This window comes from Mchenga conophoros, linkage group LG3, assembly GCF_057382185.1.
Source record: "Mchenga conophoros isolate Kocher_MC1m ecotype Shallow Benthic linkage group LG3, M_conophoros_male_GT1.1, whole genome shotgun sequence".
NCBI classification, from domain to species: domain Eukaryota; kingdom Metazoa; phylum Chordata; class Actinopteri; order Cichliformes; family Cichlidae; genus Mchenga; species Mchenga conophoros.
Window position 1 is genome coordinate 18,869,294 of NC_140528.1, and position 14,178 is coordinate 18,883,471.

Sequence of the window (14,178 nt, forward strand, 5' to 3'; positions counted from 1 at the left end):
CTTAAGGAATTGCAAACACAGTCACCAGATCTCAATCCAATAGAGCACCTTTGGGATGTAGTGAAACAGGAGATTCACATCATGGATGAGCAGCAACTATATCATGCCATAATTTCAATCACTCTGAGGAATGTTTCCAGCACCTTGTCTTTTTGGTGGAGATAATCATAAGATAAAATTAAAAACTAATAGCAATACTGTAGCATGAAGCAATTATGCCCTAAATGAACTCATGATTATTTGTTTGCTTCTGCCTTTAATCTCTGTGCTCCTATTTAATATCTATCAATAAAATAAAGAGAAATTTATAGATTAACCAGACAGCTCATTATCTCAGATGCTGTTTCACAAACACAGGACAAACAATAGTCACCAAGGTTCTGGCACAGAATGAATGCACTAATGATGAATACATATTATGTTTCGCCGTGGTAGCTTCTTTTCTCTCATTGCTTCTTTAGACTCGTTACTTTTTGGGGGTTTTTACCGAATACAATTTCCTTGAACAGAAGTGCCGTCTCTGCTATGCTGTGACCCCAAGAAAGATTTTACACTGTGTGACGAAACCCTGGGAGAGAGCATCAAGGACGCGATGAGACAACTTCATTTATGGCCTGAACCAATCTAAGGTGCGTGTTCTGCCGGTCTCAGAGGGCAACACTGCATAACTATGACATCAGCCCATAAACTCTGGGAGGACAGACAGACACAAGCACACCGGTGCTCACACGCAAACCAACACACATAAACAGCCAAACATTTTCTGGTCTGTTAAGCTTTATGAGCCACTGTGCGCCTGGACCGTCCAGGTTTATGTCACACACAATAATGATGAGATGTAAAAATGGTACGGACTCTTGGAACAATAGAATCATCAGGGAACAACACATCCAACTGTGGGCTGCAGAAAATATCAAAGCAGTGGCCACTGTGTAAAATACATGCGCAAGCTATGAGCTATGGTATGCAAGGAAATATCAGTACCGTGAGCCTACCATGTACTACTCCTTACTTCTTCTATAGCTTGTCCTCATCCCATCTTACTCCATTACTGCCTTCACAAGTTAAATTGCTTAACTGCTACTAATTGTAAGGGCCTAGAGTGGACATTACACAGTTGCATTTCTCTGGTATGTTGAATAGGAACTGGGACTAGATTTTATCAAAGAGAGAAAACAGTCTAGAAGTAGACACACGGGAACTGTTACTATATTTCATCAAGAATAAACCCAAGGGAGGCAGGAGTCAAGTATCTGAACTTCAAAACATTGGCAGCTGCTACATACAGACTAAAGAGGTAAAGCAAAACAACATATTCAAGGAAGATTCTAGAGGAAAAAGTCTCATGAGGTCTTTTAAACTTTGAGTCGTCTCTGTCTAGGCCAGGTGTTTGACCTGAGTCACTCATGTTTTTATGCTTCTTTTCACAGCTCAGCCCAGGTTGCCCCTGCTGTGATTTTCCCTCACTGGCAGAATTGTCTGCTTTCAAAATTCAATGTAACAAACATTTCATCTGTGCTCTAAACTGTTTGTCTTTTCTTCTCTTTCTGTTTGCTCCTTTGAGTTGGACTCTAATGTAGTCTCACTCTTTTGTTTCTACAGCCTTACAGTTAACATACCACTCTGGTCCGTCAACGTTTATTCAAGTGTACATTCATTCTATCAACAAGCATGGGCAGCCCTGCTAATTATGGAGTAAAATCATTAGCATAAGCTTGCATTAACATTTGAGCCATAAAATATACTCCTGATTAGTTCAAGATTCACTTACGTGTCAAAATACAGATGCACCGAGTCTATGTCCATGCGGAACATGTACACGGCGGTGCAGGCAAATAGTCGCAATCAAACTTACAGCTACATGCTAATATGTTGCTAGTGTGAAGTATGTCAGGGAAAGCTGGGTATAATTCTTTGTGCCTCTTTGCAATAGCAGAGCACTTTATTTTCAACTAAGTGTGAGAAGATCTTGCAACTTACTGCAGCTTGAGGGAAAGTTTGATCATGTCTTTTGTAATAAAAAATAATATTTTGCATTTGAAAGGTAATTTTTTGGGGGGGGTCCTGCGCATCTCTAGTCAAACCTGTCCAGGGCGTACCCCACTAGGATAAACTGCAGGCAACGCCTCCAACCCTGAATGGGATAAGGAGTAAAGAAGGGAGGTGGGTGAGTGAGTGGATGATAAAAGCTGTACATGACTCATACTGTCAGCTTAGCTACAAACTGCATTTAGGCAAAATTATATATAGGAAAATGCTAAACGTACTGCTGTTTGATTCACCAAAAATAGGCCGAGGTCAAAAGCAATAAGGTATGAGGAGACCTGGGAATAGTATGGGTGAAAAGACATAAGGGAAAAGGGGGTGAAGGGGGAAATATCAACAACTGTGACAGCTGTGTGGATATGGTAAGCTGAACCACAACAGGGAGGCTCCAGGGCAGGAATGCAGAACAGATCAGCCAGACCGGAGCGTGTGCTTAGGTTTGACATGGCGAGGCAGTGGCGAGCCACACCACACAGCAGCTGTCTAATCCCAAACTTCTGCCTTGATACTCCTGTTCTGAAAAGCACAGTCCGTTCTTTGAACTATTGACTTCTTATTTCTTCTAAACCTACTACAGATGCTCTCACTCTTCGGTGTCTATCACTCGCTTGGATTAAACTGACATGCCACATGTCAGCCTCTGGCACGCCACATGTCAGCCTCTGGCACAGGTCGTATCTCACGGTTACGATCTTGACAGGCAACACAATGCAGTCACAGATGAAAAGTATACAGAGCATTTCCTGTATACTTCTTGAGCTCCAGATGTCAAGACCTCAAAAACCAAGGAGTCTTACCTGCTACAGAGTTTGGCCTCGGCATCATGAGGGAAGCTGATGTCTGTGGCGGGTACGCAATGGGTCCCTCAGGTGAGTGACTTGGAGGGTGTGGTGGCCCTGGAGCACCCGCAGATATGTTAGGGTGCTGCTGGTCTGTCCTGGATGGGGTGTCTGCAGGTGTTGCTGTGGCACTGCTGGAGTCTTCTTCGGCCACAGGAGAGCAGGTGTCCGCCCGCACGCTCTGTGCCAGGCCATGGCGACCGCTGCCTCTTAGGCTGCCATCTTTACTCCACTCCAGGCTGGAGCCGCTGCGGTCATCATTCTCTGAAGAACTAGTGATGGTGGCTGAGAGCAGATTTAAATTAAAAAAAAAAAAAAAAAAAAAAAAAAAGAGAGAGAGAGAGAGAGAGAGAGAAGCGATTTTCAGCAAGTGAGGGAGGTGAAATGAGGGGAAGAGGCACAAGATATATCTGAGTAATGGTCTTTATGTGCGATGAACATTTATCCGTCTTAATCTCTAGTGAGACACCGAGCTGTAATGGAACTTTCAGCTTTGAGTGGCTTGGTGGTTTTGCTGATTGCCCTATCAACAGTTCTCAGAAGCTCATTTTATATTTACAGCGATCGTCTTCCTATACTCGTGAAACTCGGAAAGTAATATTGCACAGATTTATAGAACGTAATGTATTGTTATTGTTAAGAATCAGCGTTTGAATGATTTGGAATCATCCAGTGCAAACAGCAACTGCAACTGCAACAACTAGTCGGAGGGGAAAATGCAAAAGAGCAGGAATAACAATATAAAACCAAACACGGACATTTTTTTTTACCCCTTCAGTTTAGACAGGTGTCTCTTCTAGAAGAAGAACTCCTTTAATCTCCCCTCGAGCCAACACAGCGACCTACCACAATCTTAAAAGCAAAGGAAAGGACTAACTCTCCATGATGACAGGCAGCTGGATACAGGAACATCAGCACTGTTAGTGGACTGGAGCCGGCCAGCCAGCTGGCCATGTTTGCATCACACACTACTAATCTGGATTTCATAATGGCGCAGCACGTTGCATCACCACTAATATTAATACAACAAACACATCTTGGACCCTGTGATTCCTGCGCTGGTTTCCTGGGCAAACATGAAGTCCTCTCATGGCAGCAGTCACGATAAACCCTGCTCGGACCACGGCATTAAAAGTCATCGTGATCTGACTGGCTAAACTACAGGACCTTGCTAAGAAGAATATGTAATTATTTATTTAAGCTTAGTGAAAATTTGAATTTTTATTTTATAAACAACTACATGCAGTCAAGTCCAGGCCCCTCGTGAAGGACCTTCTGAGGGAGCTGTTTTGTAAATGTTAAGACATTGCAAAGTCTCACTAATTCCATCAAGGAGCTTTTAATGCAAAACAAAGCCAAATTAATGTGCTTCTGAAATCAGAGTCAAAGTGAAACTTCAAAGAACAGAGAACATTAATCACAGGCATCAGTCTGACTTGTGGACGCACTGTGACTTTGTTCTTTCTTTTCCTTCCTGCACAATTTTATTAAGGAGTGTGGGTGGGATGTTGTAGACCAGTGGTACTTTACACCCCCTTCCCAAAAACACTCCACCCGCCCACTCAAGTACATAGCAGACTAGCATGCCATAGTCACCGATGTAACAATTTAATTTAACATCACTCTGCTGCAGATTTAAAAGCCCTCTGCTGCAGATACAGCTCAAGAATCTGCTGTTAGCAGTGAAGCAGCCAGTCAGTCACAGCTTCAAAGGATAGCTAAACACAGCTAATTAGACTCGAAAATTACATGCACATGGCATTTCATAGTTTGTAATGGGTGTACAATAAAGGGGTCGTAGAATTAGGGATCAAGAAAGGAAAACAAGCTGACCATAGTTATAGCACATGCTGCATTTCTGCAAAACTGTGTTCTGTCCGTTTCAAAGTTCAGGTGTTTGATAGTTGCTCATAACGTCTTCATTACTGACAGATTTTGATGCACAACTAGTGTTACTTTCTGCATGTCTGTGTGGGTCTGTGGGTTTGAGCAGCTAATGCACCCTCCCAGCAATCTGTCTGTGACCACAGCAAAGAGCTGAGAGAGACGGAGGCACCGATTTCCATTAAGAACTGGGTTTTATGCAGCATGACTTTACTTCATACCAGCTCGTTTCGCTAACTTTCCTGAAACCTGCTTACTGAAGTTAACAACCACACTTGCAGAGATGGCATTCTCTCACAAAACTCATTTTGAGTTAACTAAAGTAACGTAATTGCGTGCAACTGACAGCAACACATTTGGCACCAGTGCACATCTTATCCTGGGTGGTGTCAAAGCTGCAAGCTGGAAGATACTATATCGCAGCTTACATAAATTATTCAGCACGTTAGCAATGATATTGCTTTGGGGGGCAGAATGACTGAATCATGGTAATCATTTATGTCAACTCTGGAGTATTGGAAATCCAAATTGTTGTGTTGGATCTTGCTTTGGCATGCATTACTTTCTCCTGCATAACTATAATTTTCATCAGCAAGTCCGATATTCTTATTAGTTCAAGAATATCAGACAAATATAAGGGCAAGGGAAAAGTTTAAAATCTGGCACCCTGTCCTCTAGTCTAGGAGTGCAGTCAGGGAAAAAAAAAAAAAAGGGGGGGGGGGGGTTCAACAGTGGATAAATACAGCATCATAGAGTTACAATTTGCTATTCATTCCTCACTCAGAATGGAATCCCAGCATTTTTATAGGCACTGGAGGCTTTGTGAGTAGAAACGGCAGTTGAATTAATGCATCAATAGACTATGCCATCTTCCTGTCAGCTTGAGTAAATCCCCTGACGTCTTTTAGGGCTATTACTACAGATACAGCACAACGTCACACTGTGGCAACTGTCACCTTAACGCCGTCTCATGCCGATACAGCTCTGTCTAAACCCAATGACGTACACGGGGAAGGATGAATATAATGTGACACAGATGGTATTCGATCCCAAAAGGTTTCACACAACGAGTAGTGACTGACACTGCACAGGTGTGTTTTCTTTGTTCTAACTCATAGTGCAGATGAAGCAAGTCAGATTGCAAATTAAAATTAGAAGAGCTTCACAGGAAGTGATTAGTGATTATAAGCAATGCTGCAAAGGGGACTGGGTGTCCATGCTAAAGTGCAAACTAATAGACTACTAAGGAATCAGCAGAGCTGTTGGTATTATTAATGTTCTCATCAAACCCAGAAACCAGTGCAGGCACTGGTAAGCTACAAGTGATAAATTGGAGGCTGGTGTTACATTTTTGTCATTGCTATGAGCTGTGCTACTAGTGCATCTCGCACCAAGCTGCTCAGTCATGCAGGACACATGGTTGAAAGGGTGAGGTGGGGACTAATTTGCACAGGTCCATGCAAACTAAATGAGGAGGCAATGGTGAGGCCATATTTCTGAGCTATGCACAAAAGAAATTATTTTCACTGAAAATTTCTTTTTTAGATTTATGTAATTTGGATTAAAAGAGATGATGTGAAAAGTAACAGTTTAATCAAAGACCATTCATTTAAATGAAATTTAAGTGCCACCTACTTCCACCTCTGACCTGTGTATAGCTGCTAGATTATGAACAAAGTAAGACATTTTTAAATGCATACAGCGCAACCCTGAACTTCTGTACACATTACCCCGTAAAGAGTATTCAAATATCCTTCAAAGTCGACATTAAATGTTGTTTAATCTGTCAGATCCTTAGTACAAAGTACAAATGGACCGATCAACTGGCCAGGGATCGGAATCAGACGATATTCAACTTCTCGACATGGAGTAGTGACTGGCTGATCAGCTTCCAGTATGTCTGATTACAAGCCAGCTAGTTTCATATATGTGCACAGTGCCACAGACATATAGGCACACACACTCACAGACACACACTAACCTGTTGTTAGAGGCAAACCGCCTCACTGTGTTTCCAACATCAAACTCCACAGACCCTTAAATCACCCTCACCCAGCTGAACATTGAATATTTTAAAGAAAGTAAGGAAGAAGAAGATGTTGTTAAAGTTAAAGCTATCCAGAGCTCATAGCCAGCCCCAAGCCAGCAGCCTTGGTATGAGTAAAGATCAACACAAAAGAAAAATTCCAGAGATGAGTAAAAAAAAAAAAAAGCGAGAGAGAGAAAGGATCAATGCCCTGTGATCTGGTGAAGTTCCTGACATTTGTTTTGGTATATGAATCTGTTGTACCTGCTTTATTTGTAAAGGTAAAATATGTCAGGCAGTGTGGATGCACAGCAACTCATTATTAGACAATTCTTTGAACTTGTTTCCAATAGACACATCATGCTCATCTGATCTGATCTTCTTTTGCTTCCTTAAAAAACCAGTCAGCTGCAGACCTTTTTGGCCAGAGCGGCGATAACGACGCCCAGGTTGGACAGTGAGCTGTTGATGGCGGTCATCTCTTTGAAACGGTCACCCTGAGACTGGCTCTTCACCATTCGTTCACTGCCAGCCAAGTCCACCAGGCACAGAGTGGCTACACACACAGAGAAAACCAACTCTTATAGGAAGCAGTGATCCGTTTTTCCTTCCATTAAAGGTAGTTTTAATACTTTACAAAACACTTCTTTTAGCGCTCAGGGGCTCAAACATTAACGTTGAGTCATCAGAGCAGATTTTGCACTGGTTACAGTAACAATAACTAACCAGACTAAATATTATAGATCCAAAAAGAAGAAACCACATTCCTGATGCTGGTACTTCCAGTGTGATACATTTGCACTTGACATCCCTGCCGGCATTAACTCCCTCAATATCCAGCTGGAAGACTGAGTGGGAGCGAGACGAGCGGTCATTCTGGGCTGTCTGGGCAGTGGAGCGATTCTGATTGGCCAAAGCAATCAGACGGAGAACCTGAGAGGACGAGGGAACGTTTTAAAACATAGAGCATCGATAAAGTTTGATGTATTTTCAAAGTTTGGTAACAATTTGTCAGCAGATTTGAAATTAATTTGTTCTGAGCTACAGATGTCTGTCTGCTGTACCTGATCCTCATTGGAGACCCGCTCATAGGTGAGATTAGTGATTGTCAATTCGTTGCTGGCTGTCTTGCGGATCTCATGCTCAGGTCTCTTGCTGGACTTGCCGGTGAACACAAGGTCCCTCAGGGTCTCATTGTAAATTTCGACGAAGCTCGCTGTGAACGTGAACTGTGAAGTGAGTGGGGGTTAATGCCCCACACTCTTTTCTGTCACTGCTTTGAATGCACAGACTGGTCTTAATGTTGATCTTTGTAATCTTCAGTGTTACGACCCGGCTCAAAAGCCGCAACATAAAAACAGAGATGAATAGCAGAGTGTGGGTGAGAAGAGGTTTCATCCTAAAATGGAAAACCAGGTTGGCTAAAATGGCTGGTGCCACCAAGGCAAAGACTAGTGCACTGCTGGGAAGCTTGCCTCAGGTATGCTTTTATCCACACCTGACTAGGTGTGGCCAATTAGCACCAGCTGAAAACACTGAGACGATTAGAAGCTGCAGAGGGACGTAACATTCAGTATTGATATTTGTAAATGTAAACTATGAGGATTTATTTATTTTTAATTCTTTTCTTTTTTTTTCTTTTTTTCCCCTCTTTTTTTCTTTTTCCAAATAAATGTCCCGATTGAATAATGAAACTAACCCAAAGGAGAATTCTAACAATATTAGACAGGCCATTCAATATGCTTTATCGTGGACAACTCGTGGCTAAAAACCCACACACACACACACACACACACACAAACCTCTAATCAAACATGAAAACGGATAATCCAGCTGAAGCTTCAGACAGCCGTCAGACAGTGAAACACTGCCATCTGCTGGACGCGAATAACAAAGACGCTGCTTTGACGGGTGAGGGAGTTTCAACAAGTCTGCAACGACTCAAGCATCAAACTACAGAACTATTCTAGCGGACATGGTGCTCTAATGACTGCTTCATTAACGCAGCTCAGAAAGGATCAAACATATCAATAAATCATAAAACACAAAACGTCTCTTATTGCCCAGGGCTCAGGAAGTGAGTGTGTTCCTTATAGCCTATTAAACCTTAGCAGGTTATTTTGATGTGTTACAGATGAAACAGCTATCCAGTAACATTCAGCTACAAAAACGCTTTTTTATAATTACTTTTTTACAGCTTCGCACTTTTACACAAGTTTTATCATCAGTGTCACAATGGCTGCTGCTAAAATTGAGTACAAGATATTTGTTGGCCTGATTAAAAGGTCTTGATGCGTGCTCAATCATCAGGGAAGTAAATCTCCAAAAGTTGATTCTGTTCTTCTGGACGTAGCGTTTTCAGTCAGAGAAACCAGCCGACTGAAGGAACAATGGGCTGGGAGGTCAGTTCCTTAATCATGATTATGCAAATTCTCATGACCATTGATCAACAACCACTGATCAATGGTCCTGAGTACCATTCACAGAGAGTTGGAGAACGGCTGCAATCACAGCATTGTAAGATGGTGACAGATGTACCCTTAGGCCCCCTCCTTGATTCAGAGAGGGTCTTTCCCTTTTCACGTAAATGGCCTCCTTGACTCCGCCCTCAAACCAGCGTTCATTGCAGTTATTGTTGACAATCACATTGTGTCGTGTAACCATCCAGCTCACATATTCAATGTAAATGATTTGTTGAACTGAAGACATGATGAATGTTCCTGCATTAAAACACATCCAGCCTAGTGTTCTCACTCTCCCTAAATGGATCTGTTACATTAGTGATATATGGGAGTTGTGTTTCAGTCTTTTCCACATGAGGACATTTACATTTAGTTTTTGCTTTACTGATGAGTGGCTGGTTAACCTGCAGTGGTTGAAGCATGTGTCGGTCGTCTGGAAGAGTAGGTGTAGAAGACGTCTTTAATGAATGTAATGCTCTGAAGGTGTCAGTGATTACTGTGAATTCATTATAAAAGTGGATTTCAGTGAATAAAGTGAATAAAGACAGGCCCTCATGGTGACGCTCAGGTGTCCATAAAGTGTAACAGGAGAGCTTTGTCATACTTTCAGAGATTTTACATGAGCCAGTCTTTCAAAAATTACATAAATAAATAATTCATTCATTCATCCACAGGAAACACAATGCTCATATCTGAAAGTAAACTCTGATATATATCCCCGACTAGAGTTACTACTAAATAAAGGATCGCCCCAAAATGACTAAATATATAAAGACACTCTCCAGAAGAAGTTAAAGGGATTTTATTTATTGTACAAGCAATATCTTCATAAGAATTACAAATTCTGCAGACATATTACCTTCTTACTGAACCTGAACAACTCACACACAGACGTGTCTGCTGCTTATCTTTGTTCAAACATGATGTTTTATCTTCTCTTCAAAACACATTACTCATCTTTCTGGCATCGTGTTACATGAAAACACCTGCATTCTACCTGTGTCATTGTACCACAAAGACAATGATTGCAACACTGTGCTTGCAAAATAGAAGAAATAAGACGACCAGCAAATACATAAAAGATGGTAAAAGTGATTCCATCTTTGTGTCTCCTCCCATTGTTTCCCCAGTCTGTCTAGTTCCCATATTCCCAGGACACCGCTGGACAACAAGTGGGTATTCCAAGACTGAGAGACAGCCAGAGTTGGCAAAAGATCAGACATTCTCCACTTAAGTAGAAGTAAAAATACTATTGTTCCAGTGAAAGTTAAAGTACTGATTCAACTTCATTACTCAGCTAAAGCAAAAAAGTACAGGCTCGAAGCGCTTACAGAGAAAAGCAGACAACAGAATACAACAGAATGCTGATGGCGGCAGTAACACACACTTGGAGGAGAGGCTCCAGCCGTCCATTCCAGCCCTATCCCTAACATTAACTCTAACCATAACTTTAACCTTAACCCTATCAGGTCTTGTTTTACAAAGCGATTCATGATTAGAACAAAAAACACATTTACACATACCGATGATTTGTCACATAGCATCGTTACCTGTTGGGATGAGAACGTGTTGTTTCCAGAGCACCACAAATTGGGGTGTCTGTAGCTCAGGTAGAGCAGGAAACCTACTAATCAGAAAGTTGCTGGTTCAATCCCCGCCTGCTCCAGCCTGCATGCCAAATATCCTTGGGCAAGATGCTAACCCCAAGTTGCTCTCCGATGCATCCATCGGGAGGATGAATGCGTATTAATGTTAGATAGAAAGCACTTACAGAGAAAAAGCATAGAAAAAAGTGAGTGCATGAATGAGGCAAGTTGTAGAGAGTAGAAAGGTTTTATACAAGAACCAGTTCATTTACCGTTATATTTTAGTTTCATTTTCAGTTCTGTACTTTTTACATGTAATATTGATTCATTAGATTGACTACATGCATTAGACCTAACTTGCTGACAGCAAATTTAAACAACCGTAATAATTTATTTTCAGCGTCTGAAATATTTATTTAGTTTGTTTTTTGTTTTCTTTTTGGCTCCTGATATTAGTCAACTACTATTTGTCAATGTTGAACTAATAATGAATCTAAGAAAAGCTATTTGTCACGGTTGGCCAGCGTCAACCGTGGGGATGTGAGGAAGGAGGAGCCAGGCACGGAGCTCTGAATGCAAGCAGTGCGTTTATTTACAGTGAATGGAAAATAACAATAAATCCGCAGTGCGTTCCCGACTCCCGTGAAATGTCCTCTTCCCAGTGCTAGTGTTCCTTGTCTCCGCTCCTCAGTGTCTGAGCACCCCGTGCTCGCTGCCCTCTCGTCTCCACGCTTCTCCTGGGGAGATAACAAACAGGCAGCCGTAAGACACATACAATGCGGCAGACTATCCGTACTGACTGGCCGAGAGACTAACGTGAAGTCACGCAATGATCCAGCGTCAGAGAGAGCGCCACCGCATTCTCAAGTAGCTCCTCTGACAAGGCTTGATCAGCTGTGTGATGGTCTTCAAGTGTGGCCAACCACCTGGCAGGGCCACACCCACCAGGCCTGAAGGTGCCTGTAAACAGGTGCTCTCAGAAACTCCGGCATCCACACACACACACAGATATACCTGCAAGCAGGGAGAACGAGGGACAGCACACCAAAAACACACATGTCCATAACTGCTGGGTCGTTTAGACTCCTGAGCTGTGCACGAGGGGTCGAACACCCACTGGAAGGCCAGGCACTGGTTTTCAACCGTAAAATACCTGATGTGCTCAGGTAACCTGTAGCGCCATGAAACCACTGTCACACCAGGGCGTATAAAAAATGATGCTTTAAGAGACTGATGGGATCGGGCAGCAGGGAAAACATCCACAAAATGCTACTTTCAGTTTGACTCCCTAAGACTACCTAAACTAAGTAGAGTCATTACATGCTTGTTAAAAGCAAACTCTCATATAGTTTTTAATGTGCTTCTTTCATTACAATGACTAGATAAAGAATGTGGCCCTGTCTCTATTTAACACTGGCTACCCCAAAATGTTTCCAAACCTACAACCGTAACTTTCACTGAGAGATTTTTAGATACGGTTATTGAAGCTGTGGGGTTAATTTTTTAAGTAACATGAGAGAGAGGCAGCAGCATACTGTTAGATTATAATATTATTTTATGCCATGTTAGACCCCTAACTAAAGATTGTGAATTATTATGTAGTTTTAGTTTGCATTATTCTCCTGAATTAGAAGAAGCTGATAACTATTGCATTAGTTAAACTGATTTGCATTAAAGTAGACTGCTGATTTATTGTGGATGAATGATATTGTTTTATGATGCATAATACTGCTGCAGAAAGCCATCGCCTTATTTGTCTGATTAGAAGAGAACAGAGCATGCTGGAGTTTTCTGCCCCAACTCAGCAGGAGCAGATAAACGGGGAGCCAAGGTCGTAGCTTAGGCGCCGTGTGAGAGAAAAGCATGTGAATGTTTAGGCTTTTATGATAAGGTGGGAGAACCAGAGGCTATAAGAGTTTGATCAATGCTCCACCATTTTGAGATCTGAGGCTGTCTGCATACGGTGTCCATCTCCCACGCGTGTGATCATTAAAATCATCGTTTGACTTAACCCGGCCGGACCAGTGTTGTTATTGTGGTTTTTTCTCTTGTCTCTTGTCTCCATCCCCATATTTTGAACCATAACAATACACACAGAGCATCAGTGATAGAAAGCTAGGCTAACATAGGGTAGCTACCTGTTCAAGGAGAAACATGTATAGGCCCATCTCAAGTGCCAGTGAACATCTAAATGATTCAGGGAAGACTTTGGAGAAAGTGCTGTGGGGAGATGAAACCAAATTCCAATTATGTGGCTTTAACTGACCTTTTGAAATAGGAGTGTGATGCAAAAAGTAGCATCCCCGCAGTCAAGCAGAGAGATGGAAACATTATGATGTGGGCTACAGGACGACTTAGTCGGGGTTCCAAGCAGTCAGGAAATGTGACATCGTCAGACTGCAGGCCACGGATTGGCTTGTCAGTCGCGGCACTCAATGAGTCATGAGACGGTGTCTTTCACTAAAATCAAAACTGCAGTTTTTTAAAAACCCTGCAACAAGGCAAATAGCTGCACAACACCGTGGTTTCCAAGTGTGACAAAAAGCCACAGATACATCATTCACACATTCACACACTGGTGATGGCAGCTACATTGTAGCCACAGCTGCCCTGGGGCGCACTGACAGAACATTGCAGAACCTTCAGCACCTCGTATGAAAAATATTTGACTGTGTGCATGCTTTTAGCACTGTTTGGATTTGAGAAAATCTAAAATAAATCGAAATTTGCTTTTAGAAGTTGTTTTATAAAGTTCAGTGGTATATTATGCATACAATAGGACATCTATTTAGATTTACATCTTCCACAGAAAAAACTGCACATTACTGAAACTTAGTATACTGGACTTTGTTGTTGTCCCACACAGGTTCAATTTCGAGTGGTAGATGGCTCAGTGCTCAGTCAACCAAGATTTTATGATAGTGGGCACAATGAGATAGATAAGCTGCTTGTAAACAGTACTTTTATGCTCTCTTTTTCCATTTGGATAAGAAAGAAAGAACCAGGAAACAAAGGCAAACAAATAATCTGTGCCTTTATCCCAGATTCACATTATAGGAACAGCTGCTCAATGACCACTGTAGTCTTTGCTTACAGCACTTTTATCTAGATCTATGCAAAGTGATCCACTACACCTACTTTTACAGTTAAATCATTTTATGAGCACTGATGCCATTTTAATCTGAGTTTCTACTCAAATACAATCAGTAAAGAAAAACACAGTCTGTGACGTTTGTTTTGAAGGAAAAGGTATTCCCTGCAAATGTTTATCTGTGTGAGACTATTCAGAAAACAGTCATTTTGTTTTATAGGTGAGACACTTGGCCTCTTTTTTC

The 14,178-nt window shown here is 41.9% G+C and overlaps 1 protein-coding gene across 1 annotated transcript in view; it reads right to left on the reverse strand.

The window, feature by feature from the left end:
* Positions 1-3,839, reverse strand: part of LOC146577549 (protein TANC1-like) — a 36,383-nt gene extending 32,544 nt beyond the window's left edge. Inside the window, exons 1-2 of the mRNA XM_085267675.1 lie at positions 3,763-3,839; positions 2,844-3,295 (exon numbers count right to left, since the gene is read on the reverse strand). Of these exons, the coding sequence (XP_085123801.1) occupies positions 2,844-3,295; positions 3,763-3,839 (529 nt within the window). The remainder of the gene's footprint in view (positions 1-2,843; positions 3,296-3,762) is intronic.
* Between the last annotated feature and the right edge of the window lie 10,339 nt (positions 3,840-14,178).